General features: G+C 33.5%; 1 protein-coding gene across 1 annotated transcript in view; it reads left to right on the top strand.

Moving 5' to 3' along the window:
- The first annotated feature begins 507 nt into the window (after nucleotides 1-507).
- LOC135125444 (phosphatidylinositol 4-phosphate 3-kinase C2 domain-containing subunit beta) overlaps nucleotides 508-23,063 on the top strand; it is a 37,527-nt gene continuing 14,971 nt past the window's right edge. The window contains exons 1-17 of the mRNA XM_064051076.1: nucleotides 508-691; nucleotides 843-990; nucleotides 1,035-1,257; nucleotides 1,308-1,545; nucleotides 8,461-8,786; nucleotides 8,837-9,192; nucleotides 9,241-9,461; nucleotides 9,510-9,609; nucleotides 9,726-9,943; nucleotides 9,993-10,125; nucleotides 10,175-10,385; nucleotides 10,444-10,614; nucleotides 10,663-11,112; nucleotides 17,641-18,392; nucleotides 18,440-18,595; nucleotides 18,653-18,960; nucleotides 19,007-19,443. Coding sequence (XP_063907146.1) covers nucleotides 843-990; nucleotides 1,035-1,257; nucleotides 1,308-1,545; nucleotides 8,461-8,786; nucleotides 8,837-9,192; nucleotides 9,241-9,461; nucleotides 9,510-9,609; nucleotides 9,726-9,943; nucleotides 9,993-10,125; nucleotides 10,175-10,385; nucleotides 10,444-10,614; nucleotides 10,663-11,112; nucleotides 17,641-18,392; nucleotides 18,440-18,595; nucleotides 18,653-18,960; nucleotides 19,007-19,443 — 4,448 coding nt within the window. The 5' untranslated portion in view covers nucleotides 508-691. The remainder of the gene's footprint in view (nucleotides 692-842; nucleotides 991-1,034; nucleotides 1,258-1,307; nucleotides 1,546-8,460; nucleotides 8,787-8,836; nucleotides 9,193-9,240; nucleotides 9,462-9,509; nucleotides 9,610-9,725; nucleotides 9,944-9,992; nucleotides 10,126-10,174; nucleotides 10,386-10,443; nucleotides 10,615-10,662; nucleotides 11,113-17,640; nucleotides 18,393-18,439; nucleotides 18,596-18,652; nucleotides 18,961-19,006; nucleotides 19,444-23,063) is intronic.

The following is a 23,063-nucleotide window of genomic DNA, read 5'->3' as shown; positions in this document are numbered from 1 at the left end:
AATCCTAAAAACTGCTGGAAACGTTATACGATTTTTTCAAGGAACAAAACCGAGGTCAAAATCTACAAAAAAAATCCTTTTAAGTAATTTTCGAAGGTAGTCGAAAAGTAGTCTAAAATTTCGTCAGGCAGGTATGAAAATTTGAGCATTTATTTTAGAAAAGTTGACTAAAAATTCACAAAAAAATCTACTTGTATCTCGAGGTGCTGAGTCAAACATTTTGAGTGTTTATGGTACCGGGACAAGACTTTAAGTCGAAATGTAAAAAAAATTCTTTTAGGTATTTCAAACGTGGTCGAAAAATCGACCAAAATTTCGTAAGTTAAATTTTGACCAAGTATTGAAAATTTCCAAAAAATGTTAAGAGATAAACTTCACAGAGCTGAATCGAGAAACATTATTAGATTATTACCCATTACTTTCTTTCCATAGTTGTTTTTTTCTAAAAAAATTGTGTAATTTATGCCCAGAATCAGGTATGGATTGTGCGCACTATGTACGTTCGGACATCCGCAAACGTCAAACGTCCACTCGACACATACCCATTATTTTTGAGGTTATGTTCCCGAAGATTGTTTTTCGGTCTATTTAACGCTTCCATAACTAAAAATCGCCGTTTTTAGTGGAAACAGCTCGAAAAATGCCCCTGAAATTCAACTAATCGCCAATCGAAAACCATTCCACCTTCACAGTACGTACCCCGTTTATGTAATATCGTTAAACAATCAATTTGTTTATGCATGTCATAATTTTTGTTTATTAACAATTTTATCTCACCCGAAGCGATAACGTTGCTTATTTTGCGTTACATTGACGAATTTATGCGTAAAAATCCTTCCCAGATGGCTAGAGAACTCACAGACTACGAAAGACAATACCAGGAGGACTTGGAACGCGCTCAAGCCCTCAGCCTGGAATCCCTCGCCCTAGAACAGTTCAAAAACAAACGCTTGCAGGAGCTCAACGCCGTCAAAAACAAGAACGTCTCAGGTGAGTTGTAGGCGAAGTTTGCTTGCGCTGAGTGTTGCTTGTAGTAGCGAGAACTCCTTCGATGAACGAGACGGATTCGAGCCGGCCCCAGAGCAACCCCAGACCAAGGCCGGGGCCTTCAGGCGGAAACCAGTCTAGTTCCTTGCTGGCGCCCCCACCGCAAACCAGTCGCAAAAATTTCTCCAGTTATGATTCTCCAGATCTCATTTCATTCGCAAATCCTCCGACTAGCACTGATAATATCATCGAGTTTTGTAACAAGCAGACGTAAGTGGGTGGAATGGAGGAGGCGAGGAATTATGTGTTTTTTTTTTAAGTTACAGCAATAACAGTATTACTACTTTTCCGAGTGCGACGAATTCGTTGCAACATTATTCATATAGGCCCCAGATGACCTCTTACATATCTAATGCATTTACGCCAGTACAGCAGCACCAGGTTTGGTATAAGCCGGGGAATAATGGGAATTATAGCCCCTCGAGTAACTTGGGGACGCCTGTGAATATGCAGGCCCCCATATTTCAAGCATCGAGTAGTTTCAATAGAGCCATATCGGTAAGTTTTAAATTATTTAATTTTGTATGTTTCAGGATCATTTATCTTTCTTTTTCAAACACGTCTTATACTTATTTTTAAAGCGTTACAGTTGTATTTTCCATCCTTATCTGTAAAAATACAGAGATAATTAATGTTGATATAAAACGATAACTTTAACTCATATTAAAGAGAGATAGGAAATATATTAAAACCACTTGTTGAAATTCATTAACGCGGTCTTTGTTCTTAAATTTAAAAACCAACAGAAATTTTAACAAAGCACTAGAAAAAAAAAAGACTTAAAATTTTTCAAAAATATTTTCCTAATTATATACATATCGTTAATCAAAATTTATTCGTTCATCCCCTTCCAAAAATGACGTCATCTCAAAATTTTGCCGAATAAATCCTCCTGACGTCATCACAAAATTTTGTAATGGAAAACGCTTCTTTCGATTTGCTTTAACATTACATGCATTTTTTTTCTTTTTTGTTTTTTTCATTTTCTTAATCTTGTATTTTTTCCATGTTTCAATGTTTCGGTTTCATGATTTTTCGTTTTTTCACCTTTAATTTTTTCAAGTTTTCAGTATGTCGCTATCACAATTTTTTATTTTTCGATTTTTCAAAATCTCAATTTTTAATTTTCAAATTTTTCATTTCTCTTATTTTTTCAATGTTTCTTTCGATTTTGTAATTTTTTGTTTATTCAATTTTTCAAATTCGATTTTCCAAATTTTTCATTTTTTCAATTTTTCGTTTTATCAATTTTTCAAGTTTGGGTTCCAGTTTTTAGATTTTTCAAAGTTTTCATTTAAGCTACTTTTTGGTTTTTTCATTTTTTTATTTTTCAATTTTACAGTTTCATGTTTCCATTTTTTTTTTATTTGAAAAGTAGAAAAATCAAAAAAATGAAAAAGTGGAGAATCGAAAAATTGCAAATCGAAGAATTAATGAAACGAAAGACTGAACAATTGAAAACCTGAAATCGAGAGACTTGGAAGTCGAATAAACGAATCGAATTGAAAATTATGAAATCGTCAAAATTGTAAAGTTGAAAAACTGTAAAATTGGAAAATCGAAAAATTGAAAAATTAAAAAGATGAAAAATTGAATGAAAAATCGAAAATTGTAAACCGAAAAATTGGAAAATCAAAATTCAAAACTCGTGAAACATCCAAAGAGTAGGGTAACCTAAAATTAAGGGAACAAAAAAAATGAAAAATTCAAAAATTGCAAATTGTAAAAATGAAGAAACGAAAAAATGAAAAAATTAGAAATGCATTTCTAAAAATTTAAGCAGAAAAAAAAATGAAAACAAAACCGAGAAAAAATATATAAAAAAATTCAAAATTTGAAAAACTGAAAAATTGAACACTCGAAAAATTGAAGAAACGAAAAAGTATAAGATTAAAACCTTGAAAAAATGAAAATATCTGACCATCGAAGAATTAAAGAGAAAAACTGAAGAATTTAAAAGTTCACAACTTGAAAAATTGAAAACTAGAAAAATTAAAGGAAAAAAAATTGAAAAATTCGAAAGTTAAAAAATCGATAAATTGTAAAATTTTGAAATTGGAAATTCGGAAAATTGCAAAATTTGAAATTGATTACTAGAAAAATTGAAAAAATAAAAACATCGAAAAATTGATAATTTGAACAGTTTTGAATTTAGAGGCTCGAAAAATAAAAAATTGATAAACTAAAAAATCAAAAGAAAAACTGAACAATCGTTAGATTGAAAAATTTTAAATTGGCAAAAATAGAGAAACTCAAATAGTGAAAAAACGAAAAACCTACAACCCAAAATTTAGAAAAATTACAAAACGAAAATGGAAAATCGAGAAATTAAAAAATGGAAAAGAAAGACTGAAAATTCAAAAGTTGAAAAATCAAGAAATCGAAAACTCAAAATATTGAAGAAAAAATGTCAAAAACAAAATTTTGAAATTGGTAATTCGAAAAATTGAAACATTGTAAATTGAATACTAGAAAAATTGCAAATTGAAAAATTGAGGAACTAAAAATTCGGAAAGAGAAATTTAAAAAATCGAAAATTGAAAATTTGCAAAATCGAAAAGATCGTAAATAAAAATTCAGAAATAAAAATATCGAAAAATTCGTGGGTTGCAAAATGGAAAAATTGGAAAAAGCTATAAATGGAAACTAAAAATCGAAAAGAAAATTCAATAATCGAAAAATTGAAAATTCGAAAAATGGAAGGAATAAAAAAACAATCAAGAAATTGAGAAATTTCGTAAAATCATCATCAAATCAATCACATTTTCTTATAAAATTCCTAACACATTTCGTCATTACAACTCGCCTTTTCTAAATTGTTTCAGATTGTATAACTGTGTTAGTGATAAATTTGATATTTTTTTTGATATCTGTAAACGTAAATTTAAAAATATTCTTCTTATGCACTACAATCAGTAATAGCAATTACCTCAGCTGTCAGTATTTGATTATGTGGATCTTTATTGTTTATTTATTTATTTATTTTTTTCTGTTCTAATTGTAATAGCATACCTTTTTATTTATTTTTCCTTTATTATTACTATTATTACTAAGTTCGCATGTATTTGTATTTTTGTTCACATAAGGACGTTAAATGTCTGTGGGAAAATAAACTACCATTATTATTATCAAAGATTGAAATATCAAAAATTAAAAACTGAGAAACTAAAAATCGAAAAAATGGAAAATTCAAAATTTGGAAAATTGATAAAATTTAAAAAATTGAAAAATTGACCAATCGACAAATTTCAAATAAGAACATTTTAAAAAACGAATTAATTTAAATTTTAATCAAAAAATAATTTAAACAATTCATTTGTCCAAATGTAGAAGATACGGCCTTTCAAACGTTAATTTTTCTTTTCGAAATTTCACCATATTTTAATTCACTATTTAGTGTTACGTACAAGAAATTGATTAATTCAAAATAATTTTCATTTTATAACATAACAAGAAACTTAAAAATTGTAATAATTGAAAAATCGAAAAATTCCAAAACCGTAAAATTGAAAAAGTGAAAATTTTTAAAAACTATAATTATTATTACATATTCAAAATGGGAACTAAAAAGATTGCAAGTCAAAAATTGAAGAAACGAAAAATTGAAAAACTGAAAAATCTAAAATTGAAAAGACGAAAATTAAAAAAAAATCGAAAAATTGGAAAATCAAAAACTGAAAAAATTTAAAATGAAAACTCGGAAGAGTTGCGTGTCGTAAAATTGAAGGAACAAAAAAAAATGAAAAATTAAAAAATTGCACATTATAAAATTAAAACGAAAAATTGACAAAACTAGAAACACTTGTAAAAATTTAAGAAGAAAAAAATTAAAACACAGAAGACCGAGAACTAAGGGATCGAAAAGAAATATTGAAAAATTAAAAATTTGAAAATATGTGAATATCGAAAAATTGAAAACTCGAATAATAATCAAAGTAACAAAAAATTGAAAAATTAGAAAGTTAAAAAATCGATAAATTGGAAAATTTTGAAATTGGAAGTTCGGAAAATTTCAAAATTTGGAATTGATTACTAGAAACATTGCAAATCAAAAAACTAAAAATACAAGAAATTGAAAATACGAAAAATGAAAAATTGGGGAACTTAAAAATCGAAAAGAAAAATTCAAAAATCGAAAAATTGATAATTTGAACAGTTTTGAAATTGGAGGCTCAAAAAATAAAAATTCAGAAACTCAAAAATCAAAAAGAAAAACTCAGAAACTGCATAATTCAAAAGTTGAAAAATCGAAAAATTTATAACGCAAAATTTAGAAAAGTTACAAAGTAAAAAATTTTAAATGCGAAAATGAAAAATCGAGAAATTAAAAAATGGAAAGAAATATTGAAAATTTGAAAGTTGAAAAATCTAAAAATTGAAAACTCAAAAAATTGAAGAAAAATGTTAACAACAAAAAAGATGAAAAATTAATTTGGAAAATTTTTAAATTGATAATTCGAAAAATTTTAAAATTCCAAATATAATACTGGAAAAATTGCAAATCAAAAAATTGAAAAATTCAAAATTTGCAAAATGAAAAATTGGAAAAAGTTATAAATTGAAACTAAAACATCGAAAACAAGATTCAGTAATCGAAAAATTGAAAATTTGAAAAAATCGAAGGAACAAAAAAACAATGAAAAAATTGAAAATTTTCATAGACTCGTCATCAAAAATTGAAATATCAAAAGTTAAAAATTGGGAAACTAAAAATCGAAAAAAATTGAAACATTGAGCAATCGACAAATTTCAAGTAATTTTTTTTTGTAAACCAAATTAATTTAAAAATTAAGTACAGGGTGTTCAAAAAATTGCACACTTTGACATCTTGTTTAGGACCCTTTTTGGAGGAGCAAAAAATTATTTAAACAAGTCTTTTGTCCAAATGTATTTACCATATTTTAATTCACTATTTGGTGTTGGGTACATGAAATTGATGGGACTTTCATTATTCAAAATAATTTTCATTTTATTATACGAGACGAGAAACTTCAAATTGTAATACGTAATTGAAAAATGGAAAAATTCTAAAACCGTAAAATTGAAAAAGTGAAAATTTTTAAAAACTATAATTATTATTACATATTTAAAATGGGAACTAAAAAGATTGCAAGTCAAAAATTGTAGAAACGGAAAATTGAAAAACTGAAAAATCTAAAATTTAAAAGACGAAAAATTAAAAACCGAAAAATTGGAAAATCAAAACCTGAAAAAATTTAAAATGAAAACTCGGAAGAGTTGCGTGTCGTAAAATTGAAGGAACAAAAAAAATGAAAAATTAAAAAATTGCACATTGTAAAATTGAAACGAAAAATTGAAAAAACTAGAAACACTTGTAAAAATTTAAGAAGAAAAAAATTAAAACAGAAAACCGAGAAACTAAGGGATCGAAATGAAATATTGAAAAATTAAAAATTTTAAAATATGTGAATGTCGAAAAATTGAAGTATTCAAAAGTTGAAAAATTGAAAACTCGAATAATAATTAAACGAACAGTTTTGAAATTGGAGGGTCAAAAAATAAAAAATTCAGAAACTCATAATCAAAAAAAAAAAAACTCAGAAACTGAATAATTCAAAAGTTGAAAAACCGGAAAAATCGAAAAATTTATAACGCAAAATAGATTTTTTTCTAAAGAAAAGTTACAAAGTAAAAAATTTTAAATCCGAAAATGAAAAATCGAGAAATTAAAAAATGGAAAGAAATATTGAAAATTTGAAAGTTGAAAAATCGAAAAATTAAAAACTCTAAAAATTGAAGAAAAATGTTAACAACAAAAAAGTTGAAAAATTAATTTGGAAAATTTTTAAATTAATAATTCGAAAAATTTTAAAATTCTAAACTATACTGGAAAAATTGGAAAAAGTTATAAATTGAAACTAAAACATCGAAAACAAGATTCAGTAATCGAAAAATTGAAAATTTGAAAAAATCGAAGGAACAAAAAAACAATGAAAAAATTGAAAATTTTCATAGACTCGTCATCAAAAATTGAAATATCAAAAGTTAAAAATTGAGAAACTAAAAGTCGAAGAAAAATTAAACATTAGGCAATCGAAAAATTGTAAGTAAACATTTTTATATAAAACCGAATTAATAAAAATTAAATACAGAGTGTTCAAAAAATTGCACACTAAATCTTTGACACCTTGTTTAGGACCCTTTTTGGAGGAGAGAAAAAATAATTTAAACAAGTCTTTTGTCTAAATGTATTTACCATATTTTAATTCACTATTTGGTGTTGGGTACAAGAAATTGATCGCACTTTCATTATTCAAAATAATTTTCATTTTATTATATAACGAGAAAGTTCAAATTGTAATACATAATTGAAAAATGGAAAAATTCTAAAAGCGTAAAATTGAAAAAGCGAAAAATTTTCAAATATTATAATTATCATTACATGACATATTTAAAATGGAAACTGAAAAATCTAAAATTGAAAAAACGGAAAATTAAAAAAAAAACGAAAAACTGAAAAAATTTAAAAATGTAAAATTGAAGGAACTAAAAAAATAGAAATTGAAGAATCGAAAATTGAAAAATTAAAAACTGAGAAAACTTCAAAAGCTGGAAAATTGAAAAACTTGAAAATTCGAAAACGTAAATTGAAAAACCGAAGTAACAAAAAAAAAACAAAAATTGCAAGAAATTTTTATAATTTTTCAAAGAACCGGGATTTGTTGGGCCACAATTCAGGGCCGAGGGAAGTTATGTCGAAATAAGCTTCCATGTTTTCTTAATTTAACCTCATTGTATTTTAAATATTGCTAAAAATATAATTTCCAGTTTCCACACTAATGAAAATTTACAACAGGTAACATAAAAATCCATTAAATTCAGCTTTAAGATTGTGTTCTAACGATAGCTAAAACAATTGGAATTAAAGAAACACGGTTATAATGATTATTTTTGCGCCTAACAATAGTCAGTTTACTTAGTAACAGAGCAGCGAGCGTTGAATTTTTAAACTCCAATTACTCCAGTTTTTTATATAACCTGAAATAATTCAGTGTTTGTGTGAAAGTGCTACGACCAAGTTTTATGAAGTCATAGAGATTTTATTTTATAGCTTGCTTGCGTCAAGTTCAGCAAAAATTCCTGCTGATTAATTCTACGAAAGTCCCGCAACTGTGATCCTTGTGGAGGTATAATGTTATATTTTATGGAAATTTCAAAAATTAAAACAAAAATTGAACAGGAGCGTTTTTACCACAAAGCGATACCCCAACATAATAAGAAACCGAGTGCCGTGCTTTATCTTGCAACTCTTGGTCGCAAATTGAACCGAACTAATCCCCCAATCCCATTATTAACACTCAAACCATGCAGGCTGCCCACCGTGAATCACATGTCCGTTAATTAAAACACTCAGCCGATAAGATAACCCAAACATACTCCACTCCGTTCCAGGCCCCAGCACTGCCACCCAAGAACCAGCACCGCACGCCGCCCCCGCTGGTCCTGCCGTCGAGCCGCTCCACCGCCGCCGTCGTCCAGCTCCGCTCCGCCCCCAAGCCCAGCGGGCCGGACCTCATCGACCTGGCGCACGTGGAGGACACCAGCAGCGTCCGCGTCAGCATCCTCCAGGAGTTCGACCCGATCCTCTCCTCCGGCGAGTACTCCAGCTTGCGAACCATCAGCCCCGAGTGCGCCATCGACGACTGCGCCTCGGTCTGCGGCAGCGTCTACGACGAGTACGACCCGTATGACATCTACACCGGCTCGGGAAATAACAGGTACGTAGCTTTCGGCGCGCACGTGGCGAAAAATTAATCCTTGTTGATAGTATGGCGGATCCGCTGTATGCGGCGGTGGTGAAGTCGGAGAGCACGCCGCAGTCGCCGCCTCCGCTGCCGCCAAGGGAGCGGATAGTGGGACGGGTGACGGGGAAGCTGAATTTGCTGGATTGTGTGAGGAGAGCGGAGGAGAAAATCAACAGGGATTCGGATTTGAGGGCGTTCTATAATATGGTGAAGGGGGTGAGGAACAAGTACCATTACAAGGACGTTGATACGAATATGGGGTTGGTGATCAGTCCCATGGTGAATTATGAGTATAGGGAAGGGATTAGCATCAAGTTGTGTGTGTATCCGGATTTCGACGGGGCGGATATCAGCAAACCCATTAATTTTACTTGCGATGGTACGAAACTTCATTTTTTTTATTTTCAAGACTGACTTTTGGCTTCAGTAAATTGCAGCATTGAACACGTCACTCTTCAACTAATGTGCAATTTGGAGGCTCCGTCGAAGGACAAGTATACTTTAAAAGTGTGGGGTTGTAACGAGTATTTAGTACCTATTACGCTTCTGAAAGACTACGAGTACGTGCACACCTGCATCAAGTTGGAAGAAGACGTACTGCTGACTCTTATTCCGGACTCTAAAGTCGACAAATCTTTCGCTAGAACCGTGAGTTTGCTCTTATCACTTAGATTAAGTCTCATTCTTGTATTGTAGCTTCAGGACGACAGTAGAGACAAAGATTTAACATTTGAAGACGTCGTGCCTAATGATACTACCATTCATATTTCGTATGATAACCTCGTGATTTTGTTAGGTAGGTTAGACTTGAGAGCTTCCGTAGCGCCAGAATCGTCCCGAACATGGCGCAATTTCACGCTGTACATCCCCCAAATTTTCTCATTGTACTTATCACGCTTTCATCGTTCGTAGAAACCGTGGAAAGCGAAATGAAGAAGCTCGAAGATGCCTCCAGCCAAATGGAGAACTGCAGCAACTCCACCGCCATGCCAAGCTTACAACCCCTCAAGGTCATCCAATCCGTGAAATGTATCATCAACTTAATGGGAAACCTCTGCACTCTAGACTTAACCGTAGCCGTCGAAGAGCTACAACGAGTCTGCAAAGTATTTTTATCGCTCAGAGAAAAAGTAAGTGTGATAATGCTGCTTAATCCCACTCGTGACAAACTTTCTCCAGAACATGACCTTCTCGGAAACGATCTCGAGCATCTGCAACCGAATCCGCATATCTATACAAAACCTCATAGAAATGTATTCGCAAACGTTCAAAGTGGACTTCGAGGTGAAAAAGTCTTTATCGCACCCGGAGCGTAAGTGGAAACTACTAGTGTGATTTTTTTGGTGATTTTTTGTGTACAGCACCTAAGTACGTCCCCGACATATCCGACTCGTTGGTGATCCGCGTCTGCGCCATCTACAGGCCACACATCGACTGGAAGCACGATTCCTTCATGGTCGCTGCCCAGATCTACCACGGGACGAGACCCATCGGTCACCCTGTGCTTTCCACACTGTGCATTAAGACTGAAAAGGACCAACTGTGGCCCGCCAGGATCATTTTCGATCATTGGTAAGGCGCGCGAAAGGAAGCGGAGCGAGAACGGAGCCTTGTCATTTGTATATCGCAGGTTTGAAATGGACGACGTGCCAATTAGTTCGTTAGCGAGAGAGTCAAGACTGAAATTGGTGATTTACGGGAGGACTGTGGAGGCACCGGAAGGCAACGACGGCCAGAGCGAGCCCAAGTACACCCAGGTCGAAATCGGCTGGGCCTCGGTTCAGTTCTTCAACTACGAAGGGTATTTCTGAGTAACAATATTTCGCAGTTTTAACCAATCTAAATGCAGCGTTATGGTCCACGGCAACGTGATCCTGTCAATTTGGCCACCCGAATCCCAGTTCTTGCACGGCGCCCCTCCCCCCTTCGGCACGCACCCAGTACCGGACCACCCCATGATGGATATCCAGATCGCGGGTCTATCTAAGGCGGAGTTCCCGAAAGTGCCGCCTGATTTGATCACGAACGTGGTTAAGGGCGACTTTCACAGTTTGGACCAGTCCACGCAACAGCAGTTGAACGATATATGTGAACAGGATATGCTATATAGACTCCCGCCGGTGATAAGGGAAGTGTTGTGGGAGAAGAGGCACTACTTGTACCATATTCCCGAGGCGCTTCCGAAGGTTTTGTTGGCGGCCCACAGCTGGGAGTACGCCTGCTTACCGGACCTACACGGGATGCTGCACGCTTGGACACCCCTCAAACCCATACAAGCCCTGCAGTTGTTGCTGCCGACGTAAGTACACCCAGTTTAAGGTCTGTCTGTCACCTGTATCAACTTTTATTAGACACGTAATCTCCAAAATGACGTCATTTAATCTATCCAAACTAATTACGTTGTCTTGAAAAAAATGTTGGTTATTGGTTATCATAAAAAAATAAAGTTCCCAAAATAAAATCTTATAATTTTTCTAAATAATAATACTAATCTTTATTTACGGAGGATTCCTTTTTTTACAATATTATTTAACAGGATGATTGAAAAATGAAAAAAGTCGAAAAACATGAATTTATTTTGTTCGATTTTACAGTTTTTTTATATCATAATTTTTCGTTTTTCCATCTTTATTTTTTTTTCAGTTTTTGAATTTCTCGGCTTCCCAATTGTTAATTTTTCAATTTTACCCAATTTTTCAAGTTCTTAATTTTTATTTTTCATTTTTCCGATTTTTTAATTTTCATTTTCTCGATTTTCCGCTTTCTTTCATTTGTAACTTTTCAAAATCTTGATTTCCAATTTTTAGATTTTTCGGTTTTACAGTTTTGCGATTTTTCCAATTTTTTTTTTAGAAAAGTTGAAAAAACGAAAAACTAAAAAATCAGAAAAAATTGAAAAACTGAAAAATTGCAAAACGAATAATTGAAACACTGATAAACTATAAATCGAGAAACTTAAAAATCAAAAAAATTAATGAATCAAAAAATAGGAAAGAAGAAAAAATGAGCCGAATCGAAAAATTAGAAGTCCTAAAAATTATAAAATCGAAAAAGTGTAACATTGGAATGTGGAAAATTTGAAAAATTAAATATCAAGAAATCGAAAAATTGAAAAATCCAAAAACTTGAAAATTTCATACTGAAAAAAAGAAAAATTATAAAATCAGAACATTTAAAAACCGAAAATTGAAAAAATAAACAAAGTCAAAAACGGCAATGAAAAATTGCAAATCAAAAAATTGAAAAATCCAAAAACCGAAAAATTTCACATTAAAAAAAAAAGAAAATAAAAAACGGAAACAAAAAATTGCACTAAAACACCAAGGTTCCTTTATAGTGCGTATGACTTGCTAAAACATCCAAAAGGTGGAAAAACAAAAGAAATGGAAAATTGGAAAATTGCAAATCGAAAAATTAAAAAAATAAAAAAAAATCATAAAATCGAATAAATGAAAACAATAAAGAAAATAAACTTAAATGAAAAAAAAATTGCAAATTGCAAATCAAAAAATTAAAGAAATGAAGAAACGAAACATCGAAAAAATTGAAATTAAAAAACAAAATTATAAACTCGGAATCTTGAAAAATCAAAAAATTCTAAAAATAATGAAAATAAAAAACCAAATTGAAAAACTAAAAATTGTAAACTCGCGATATTTTAAAATGAAAAATTTGCTCAATATAAAAATTAAAGAAACAAAAAACTGAAAAATCGAATAATTGAAAAATAAAGAAACTATAAAACCGAAACGAAAAAATGCAAAATCTAAAAATTGAAGAAAAACAATTTAAGATTATTGGCCAATCGAAAAATTGAAGAAACGAAAAACTGAAAAAATTAAACTTGAAAAAACAAAAAAATGGTAAAATTGAAACACTGAGAGATCAAAAAATTAAAAATAAAAAACCGAAACGAAAAATTGCAGTTCGAAAATTTGAAGGAATGAAAGATGGAAAAAAATGGAAAAACTGAAAAACGGAGGAAACGCAAAATTGCAAAATCTAAAAATTAAAGAAACAAAAAACTGAAAAATTGAAAATTCGCAAATGGAAAAATTGAAGAATTGAAACACTGAAAAATCGAATAATTGAAAAATAAAGAAACTAAAAAATCGAAACGAAAAATTCCAAAATCTAAAAATTGAAGAAAAACAATTGAAAATTGCCCAATCCAAAAATGGAAAAAACGAAAAAATGAAAAAATTAAAGTTGAAAAAACAAAAAAAACACTGAAATGAAAAAATAAAGAAAATAAAAGTCCGAAACGAAAAATTGCAAATCGAAAAATTATATATTGAAGACTCAAAAAATTACAAAATCTAGAAAGTTGGAAAGCTGAAAAATTGAAAAATTTAAACCAAAAACTCGAAACATTGCGAATCGAAAAATTGAAGAAACAAAAAAATGAAAAATTGGAAAATTGAAAAAATTAAACTAAAAAAACTAAATTATAAAACCGGAATTTTGAAAAATTTAACCCAAAAAAAAAACACGAAACTTTGCGAATCGAAAAATTGAAGATACAAAAAAAAAATTAAAACTGGGAAAATTGCAAATCCAAAAAACAATCCAAGAAAATCACAAAATAGATACACTGAAAAATCTAAAAATTGAACAAATTGAGATTAAAAATCCAGAATTATAAAATCGGAATATTGAAAAATCTAAAAATTGTAAAAATAATGAAAATAAAAAACCGAAATGAAAAATTGCAATTCGAGAATTTGAAAAACTTCAAAATTGATCACTCGGGAAATTTTAAAATGAAAAATTTGCTCAATATAAAAATTAAAAAAACAAAATACTGAATAACTGGAAAAATGAAGAAAATAAAAAACCGAAACGAAAAATTGCAAATCGAAAAATTATACATTGAAAACTCGAAAAATTACAAAATCCAAAAGGTTGGAAAATTGAAAAACTGAAAAATTTAAACCTAAAAAGAGCCCAAAAATTGCAAATCGAAAAATTTATAAAAAAGTAAACTTGGAAAAACAAAAAATCGAAACACCGTAAAATTGAATAATTGAATAACAATAAAGAAAATAAAAGATCGAAATGAAAAATTACAAATCGAAAAATTAAAGAAACGAAAAATGAAAAAAATTAAATAAAAAAACAAATTTTTAAATCGGAATATTGAAAAAATCGAAAAATTCAAAAAATAATGAAAATAAAAAACAACGAAAAATTACAATTCGAAAAACTAAAAATTGAAAACTCGGAATATTTTTAAATGAAAAATTTGCCAAGTATAAAATTGAAGAAAAAAAAACTGAAAAATTCGCGATATCGAAAAATTGAAGAAAATTGCAAAATCTAAAAATTAAAAAAACAAAAAAAAATGAAAAATTCAAAATTCGCACATCAAAAAATTGAAGAAACGAGAAACTGAAAAATCGAATAATTGAAAAAATAAAGAAAATAAAAAACTGCAATGAAAAATTGCAATTCGAAAGTTTGAAGGAAATATTTAAGAATCCATAAATTTCAAAATCAACAAACTGAAGGAATAAAAAAATAAAAAAATCGACAAGTCGCAAACCGAAAAATTGAAGAAACGAAAAACTGAAAAAACAATTTAAAAAAAAACGAAAAATTATAAAATAGGGAAACTGAAAAATCGAAAAATTGTAAAAATAAATAAAATAAAAAACCAAAAAAAAATACAAATCGAAAATTTGAAGGAATGAAAAACTTAAGAATCAAAAAATTGAAAACTCGAGATATTTTAAAATGAAAAATTACTAAATATAAAAATTAAAGAAAGGAAAAACCGAAGAAACAAAAAGTCAAAAAAACAAAATATTGAGAAATTGACTAATTAAAACAATAAAGAAAAGAGAAAACCTAAATGAAAAATAGCAAATCGAAAAATTAAAGAAATAATAAAACGAAGAATTGAAAAAATTTAAATTAAAAAACAAAATTATAAACTCGGAATCGTGAAAAATCAAAAAATTCTAAAAATAATGAAAATTAAAAACCAAATTGAAAAACCAAAAATTGTAAATTCGGGATATTTTAAAATGAAAAATTTGCTAAATATAAAGCTGAAGAAACATTAGACCGAAACGAAAAATTACAAAATCTTAAAAGTTGGAAAATTGAAAAACTGAAAAATATAAACCTAAAAAAACACGAAACATCACGAATCGAAATATTGAAGAAACAAAAAAAGAATGAAAAATGTGAAAGTTGCAAATCCAAAAACAATTCAAAAAACAAGAAAATCAGAAAATCGAAATACTGAAAAATCGAATAATTGAAAACAATTAAGAAAATAAAAAACCGAAATGAAAAATTGTAAATCAAAAAATTAAAGAAGAAAGAATTTCATATTAAAAAACCAAATTATAAAATCTGAACATTGAAAAATCGAAAAATTGTAAAAATAATGAAAATAAAAAACCGAATCGAAAAATTGCAATTCGAAAATTTGAAGGAATGGAAAAAATGGAAAAATTGAAAACTCGAGAAATTTTGAAATGAAAAATTAGCTAAATATAAAAATTAAAGAAACAAAAAACTGAAAAATTGAAAATTCGCAAATCGAAAAATGAAATAATTGAAAACTAAAGAAACTAAAAAACCGAAACGAAAAAATTGAAGAAACCCAATTGAAAATTGGCCAATCCAAAAATGGAAAAAACGAAAAACTGAAAAAATTAAAGTTGAAAAAACAAAAAAAAAACATACAATCGAAACACTGAAAGATGAAATAAATGAAAAAATAAAGAAAATAAAAAACCGAAACGAAAAATTGAAAATCGAAAAATTATATGTTGAACACTCAAAAAATCACAAAATGTAGAAAGTTGGAAAGTTGAAAAATTGAGAAATTTAAACCTAAAAAACTCGAAACATTGCGAATCGAAAAACTGAAGAAACAAAAAAATGGAAAATTGAAAAAAATTAAACTTGAAAAAACAAAAAAATCACAAAATCCAAACATTGAAAAATCGAAAAATTAAAGAAACAAAAAATTGAAAAAATTTAAACTAAAAAAACCAAATTATTAAACCGAAATTTTGAAAAATTTAACTTAAAAAAACACGAAACATTGCCAATCGAAAAATTGAAGAAACAAAAAAAAAATGAAAAATGGAAAAATTGCCAATCCAAAAAACAATTCAAAAAATACAAGAAAATCAGAAAATCGAAACACTGAAAAATCGAAAAATTGAAAAAATTGAAATTAAAAAACCAAAATTATAAAATGGGGATATTGAAAAATCTGAAAATTGTAAAAATAATTAAAATAAAAAAGCGAAATGAAATATTGCAATTCGAAAATTTGAAGGAATAAAAGATGGAAAAATCGAAAAATTGAAAAACTTCAAAATTGACCACTCGGGAAATTTTAAAATGAAAAATTTGCTCAATATAAAAATTAAAGAAAGAAAACACTGAATAATTGGAAAAATCACGGAGGTAGAAAATACTCTTCCTCTACCTCCGTGGGAAAAATAGAGAAAATACAAAACCGATACCAAAAATTGTAAACTCTAAAAATTGAAGAAAAACAATTAAAAAATGGCCAATCGAAAAATTGAAGAAACGAAAATCTAAAAAAATTAAACTTGAAAAAATAAAAAAAAATCATAAAACCGAAGCACTGAAAGATGAAATAATTGAAAAAATGAAGAAAATAAAAAATTGAAACGAAAAATTGCAAATCGGAAAATTATACACTAAAAACTCGAAAAATTACAAAATCTAAAAGGTTGGAAAATTGAAAAACTGAAAAATTTAATCCTAAAAAACCCCAAAAAATTGCAAATCGAAAAATTTGCAAAAAAGTAAACTTGAAAAAACAAAAAATCGAAACACCGTAAAATTGAATAATTGAATAACAACGAAGAAAATAAAAGATCGAAATGAAAAATTGCAAAAATTAAAGAAACGAAAAACTGAAAAAATTTAAATAAAAAACAAATTTATAAAATCGGAATACTGAAAAATCGAAAAATTGTAAAAATAATGAAAAAAAAAAACAACGAAAAATTACAATTCGAAAACTCGGTAAATGAAAAATTTGCAAAGTATAAAAATTGAAGAAAGAAAAAACTGAAAAATTCGCAATATCGAGAAATTGAAGAAACGAATAATTGAAAAAATTAAAAAACCGAAACGAAAAATTGCAAAATCTAAAAATTAAAGAAACAAAAAAATGAAAAATTCAAAATTCGCACATTGAAAAATTGAAGAAACGAGAAACTGAAAAATCGAATAATTGCAAAAATTAAGAAAATAAAAAACCGCAATGAAAAATTGCAATTCGAAAGTTTGAAGGAATGGAAAATTTAAAAGTCAAAAAATTGAAAATTCGAGACATTTTAAAACGAAAAATTACTGAATATAAAAATTGAAGAACGGAAAAACCGAAGAAACAAAAAGTCAAAAAATCGAAACATTGAGAAATTGAATCATTGAAAAAATAAAGAAAAGAGAAAACCTAAATGAAAAATAGCAAATCAAAAAGCTGAAAAAATTGAAATTAAAAAAAAAATAATTATAAAATCGGGACATTGAAAAATCGAAAAATAGTGAAAATAAAAACCGTAATGAAAAATTGCAATTCGAAAATTTTAACGAATCGAAAATGTAAGAATCAAAAATTGCAAAATCTAGAAATTGAAGAAACAAAAAATAAAAAATCGAAAATTCACAAACCGAAAAATTGAAGAAACGAAAAACTGAAAAAAAAAATTGAAAAAACAAAAAATATAGAATTGCAACACTGAAAAATCGAAGAATTGATAAATTCAAGTCAAAAATAACCTCGACCACTTTTTCGTGTAACATCAATAGCAACTACTTCCAGCTTCCCCGATTTGGAGGTCCGCAAGATGGCGATCCACTGGATCAGCGGTCTTTCCAACGACGAACTCATCGACTACATCCCCCAGCTCGTGGTGGCCTTGAGACACGAAACCTACGAAAACTCTTCCCTCGCCCAGTTCCTTTTAGATCGTGCCTTGCGGTCGCCCCGCTTCGCTCACCACTTATTTTGGTTGTTGAGTCACACACTTCCCGGTTCCAACCCCCAGAACACCTTCGCCGAACTGTCGGAGAAAGAAGAAATCACCCTCGGAGAAGTGCGCCACCACAGACGCATGAAGCTCATGCTGAGATCGCTGTTGGCGATCTGCGGCGAGGCTCTGAGGACGTGCTTCTTGTCCCAGCAGCTCTTGGTCAAGGACTTGAACGACATCGCCGAAGCCGTGAAGAAAACCAAGGAGTCGCAACGCACCACGGTTTTACACAACCGTCTTCGGGTGGTGGACGCCAACCTCAACGACAACCCCACGAGTTTACCTTTATCGCCAACTTTGAAAGTCGCTGGGGTTCAAGTGAAGTCGTGCTTCTACTTCCCGTCGTACACTTTACCTCTGAAGATCAGTTTTTTGGATCCGAAGGAGACCGTGATTTCCGCGATTTATAAAGTCGGTGATGATTTGCAGCAGGACATGCTCACGCTACAAATGGTGAGGTTGATGGACAAGTTGTGGTTGAACAAAGGGCTGGATTTGAAGATGGTGTCGTTCGTTTGTGTCCCCACGGGAAAGAAAAAAGGTAAAATCTGGGTGTAGTAGAGAGTTTTGGTGAGTGAGATTTCGTAGGGATGATCGAGATGGTCACGAACGCTGAGACCTTGCGGAAAATCCAAGTCGAGCATGGATTGACCGGGTCATTTAAGGATAAACCGATCGCGGAATGGTTGGCCAAACATAACCCCTCAGAGCTGGAATATCAGCGAGCGGTGGAAAACTTCACAGGTAAAAAAATATACTTTCCACGGAAGACACAGCACGTGCTTCATCCCGAAATTGTAGCGTCCTGCGCCGGCTACTGCGTCGTCACTTACATCCTAGGCATCTGCGACCGCCACAACGACAACATCATGCTAAAAACCTCCGGCCACCTCTTCCACATCGACTTCGGCAAGTTCCTAGGCGATGCTCAGATGTTCGGTAACTTCAAACGGGACCGAGCGCCTTTCGTCCTCACCTCCGACATGGCCTACGTCATCAACGGCGGCGACCGGCCCTCCGAAAAATTCCACAAGTTCGTGGACCTCTGCTGCCAAGCTTTCAACATCATCCGAGACAACGCCAACTTGTTCCTCTACCTCTTCACTCTGGTGAGTCGGTAAAATGAGTAGAACCGTCATGAGACGCCCGTTTCAGATGGCGTCCTCGGGCATCTGCGGCATGACTCCCGAGTCGGTGGCGTACCTCCACAACGCTCTTCTTCCTAACATGTCTAACCCCGAAGCTGCGGCTTTCTTTGCTCGGTTGATTGAAAGTTCGCTCAAGTCGTGGTTTACTCAGTTTAATTTCTTTTTGCATAATTTGGCACAGATGAAGTTTAGTAGTGACCATGATGAAGGGTCGTTGTTGACTTTCGTGCCGAAGAGGTACAGTATGGCGACGGATGGGAAGCTGGTGCATGTGCAGGTGGTGAGTTATAAGAAGAGGTACGATCCGGATAAGTACTACGTTTACGTGTTGAGGGTGAGTCGGGCGGGGGATAAGAGCTACATGGAGATACAGAGGACGTATAAGGAGTTCTGCGAGCTGCACCAGAAGTTGTGTATTTATTTTCCGCTGGCCAAGTTACATAGGTGAGTGTAGTTGGGAGGGATTGATGGGGATAGGGAAAGGTGCGGGTTCGAGTCGGAGTGGCGCTTTTTGTTTTTGTTTTTTTTTTTTTTTTAATTATTATTATCATAATGCGTATATTTGAAAATTAGAATCGATATCATCAGTTATTTAGTAAATTAACTTCTTTAAATGTTTTTATTTTTATGATTGTCCAAAGTTTCAAATGTTTCTACAATGATCACATTTATATTTTCCAGATATCGAGATTTTTGAGAATTTCAATTCTGGAAACAAAAAAAAACCCTAATTTCAAAATGTTCGAAACTTCAACACTCTTATGGAAGTTTCAAAAATTAAAAAAAAATATTTGGGTATCTCACATAATTTTAAAGTTAAAAATAAGACTTATGTTAGCAAGTACTATCCCCGCCCGAAAAAATTTTATTTATTGTTATTGTGCTCTCGAAACTGAAATTGTTAAAAATGATTTTGAAAAGACAACTACAATTTTCCAGGTGTCTAAATTTTCAGTATTTCGATATTTTTACGTAGGCCGACTCTCTACGTTTACGTTTTCTCCATTTTTCATGACCGCTAGAGTACGAAGAAATAGGTCTCCCGTTTCCGTCTGTCCGTCTGTCTGTCTGTCTGTCTGCCGTCCTGATTTTTATTAGACAGATAATCTCCGAAAGTACTGGATCGTTTGTTGTCAAATTTTATATTTATATTAGGAATGTCATGTAGATGGTAAAACGCTAACCAAAATTTGTCTACTCATCGTCACCAATAATGTGATGACGTCACTTCAAAATTGTACATAGTAAATGGGTTTTAAATTGTATAAAATAACATAGATCTACACATGTAGTTTAAGATTCCGAATTGAGTTTTTACCCGAAACGTCCAGATTTTTGAAAAAAAAAAATCTAAATTATAAAACATTTTGCAATTTAATTTTGAATCTTCAAAATCAAATGCTTTGAAATCTTGCAGATGTTTTAAACTTATGATAAGGATGATAAATTTTTAATCAAAATATATTTGCTTTGTTGGCGGAAATGAAAACACCACGGAATCGGTTACTAACGTATATTACATTGTGGCACATTACAAGAGAATATTCGACGAGCGTAACATAGTCGCGCTGGTAGCCACGCGGACGGTCGTACCAGAAGTGTCTAAAAATATGGCGTCTTCAAGTGGCGCTGTGTCGCTCTGCGCAATATAGCCATCTCGTGAAGGCGACTACACGAGCGAGCCTCGCACGGCCGAGACTAGGTGTCGCTCCAACACTTCCCCTCGAGGTGACGGTCGTGTAAAAATGTCCACTAATCAACAACGTCAAGTCCGCACGACTTCGCGCACCTCACATGCTTCGGCTTTGACAGTCCTTTAGTTAAGAAGTCCGCAACTTGATCGTCTGTGGGCACATAACTAACCCTGACTTGTCCGTTCTTGAGAACATCGCGCACGAAATGATGGCGGATGTCTATGTGTTTGCTTCTCCCGTGGAAGGTGGGATTTTCAGCAAGCTGCAGGCAACTTCGGTTGTCGCAATGAATGACCAAGTTAGCTAGGTCGTCAAACCCCAGCTCCCGGAGAAACCTCTGCAAGTACAGACCCTCCTTGACGCACTCCGACAGGGCCATGTACTCCGCCTCCGTTGTGGATAATGCAACCGTCCGTTGCTTCTTCGCTTCCCACGACAAAGGCCCACCGTTCAAAAGGAATACATAACCGGTGTACGATCTCCGGTCCTCAGTGCTCGCTCCCCAGTCGGCGTCGGCGAATGCCCTGATTGGCCCATCGTCCGCTCCGAATGCGAGCCCCACGTTCATCGTCCCCTTCAGGTATCGCAGAACTCTTTTGGCTGCCCTCCAGTGCTCTGGGCCATAGCAGTTGTTAAACTGCCCCAGACGACTCACAGCGAAGGCGATGTCGGGCCTCGTAGTCGATGATAAGTAAATGAGCGCCCCCACGAGCTCGCGGTACGGGAGCGCGAGATCCTCTTGACTCTGGTCGATGTTTTTCTCTAGCTTCGTCCCTAGATCGATCGGCGTTGCGACCGGCTTGCAGTCAGACATGCCGAATCGCGAAAGTACGTCCTTTATGTACCCTCGCTGATGCATCGTTACCCGGCCGTCCTCTCTCTGAAACTCCACGCCCAAACAGTGCTTTACATCTCCCAGGGCCTTAATTTCGAATCGTTGGGCCAACTCTCTTCCTATTTCGGCGATCTTCTTTCGGTTGCGGGACGCGATCAATATGTCGTCCACATAGATCGAGATTAACACCACGTCCCGCCCTGATTTTAGGCGAAACAAACACGGGTCTGAGGCCGTCGGGATTGCGCCGAGCTCTTTCAGAGTCGAGTCCAACTTTGTGTACCAGTTCCTACCGGCCTGTCGTAGGCCGTAGAGCGATTTCTTGAGCAAACAAACTCTATCGCCTTTGCGCAACTCCTGGAGCAGACTGGTGGCCTTCGCTACAGTCGAGCTGTCGGTCTCGTTGTCGATGATGCTGCCAAGGGCCCTCTGAAGCTCCTTCGGCGGTTCCATGAATACTTCCTCGTTCAGCTCGCCGTTCAGATACGCAGTTTCGACATCAAACTGCTTAATTGCCATGTCGTGGCGGGCGGCAAGGGAAGCCATCAGCCTAATGGAGCTGAAACGAGCAACAGGAGCAAATGTCTCGGTAAAGTGTATACCTGGTTGTTGGCTGAAGCCCTGGGCGACTAATCTAGCCTTCCTTCTCTCAAAGGTTCCGTCCGATTTGTACTTGTTTCTGAGGACGATGCGACTCCCCACCACCTTGTCTCGCTGTGGACGCTCCACCAAAGCGAAAGTGTCGTTCTTGATGATGGACGTTAGCTCAGCCACTATGGCCCGTCGCCATTCGTCTGCATCGGGACCGCTCAGCGCCTTCTTCATTGCAACCTCGGATACGAAGCTTTGTTCGATGGCATCGACGATGTTGGCACCGGGATTCGGCGCCGTCCGAAATTGCTTCCTGGGTCGGCCACGTCGACCTGTTCTTACAATTCTCGGGCGACCTGGAGCCCTCGCACGATCCGCATTGTTGTCATCGTCGATGATGTCGCGCTCGTCATCTTCTTCAGCAGTCGTCACGTCCCGCTCCGACCTATCGTTCGATTCACCGTCGGCGTAGACGCCGTCTGGGACGTCGGCGGGGCGATGGACCTCGACCTCGACCTCGATGACGTTCCGCGGGTCGTTGGCCGTCGCCGGCGGCGCTCCACCAGCTGGAGGAGGGTGCACGATCTCGACCGAACGCCGAACCTCCGGCGAAGTCTCTCTGCTCTGTTGGGTCTGAGCAGGATTGTCGACGTGACGCCGTTCCTTGTCGTCCTCTACGAACACGACGTCGCGGCTTATCAGTACGGTCCTTTTTACTGGTGACCAGATTCGGTATGCCTTGGATTCGTCGGCATAACCCAAGAAAACGCCTTCTTCTCCTCGCGGGTCGAACTTCCCTTTCCCCGGTCGCCTGTCTAGGTAGTATACCCTGCTGCCGAAAGCTCTGAAATTGGAGATGTCGGGTTTCTTACCGGTCCATGCCTCGTACGGGGTTCCACCACCCAGGCATCTGGTGGGCAGGCGATTTCGCAGGTAATTGGCAG

The sequence above is a fragment of the Zophobas morio genome, unplaced genomic scaffold (genome assembly GCF_036711695.1).
Source record: "Zophobas morio isolate AGI-343-1 ecotype UQ-CSIRO unplaced genomic scaffold, CSIRO_AGI_Zmor_V1 ptg000008l, whole genome shotgun sequence".
Taxonomy (NCBI): domain Eukaryota; kingdom Metazoa; phylum Arthropoda; class Insecta; order Coleoptera; family Tenebrionidae; genus Zophobas; species Zophobas morio.
The sequence above is the reverse complement of the archived record's forward strand: the minus strand, read 5'-3'. Positions and strand labels throughout refer to the sequence as shown.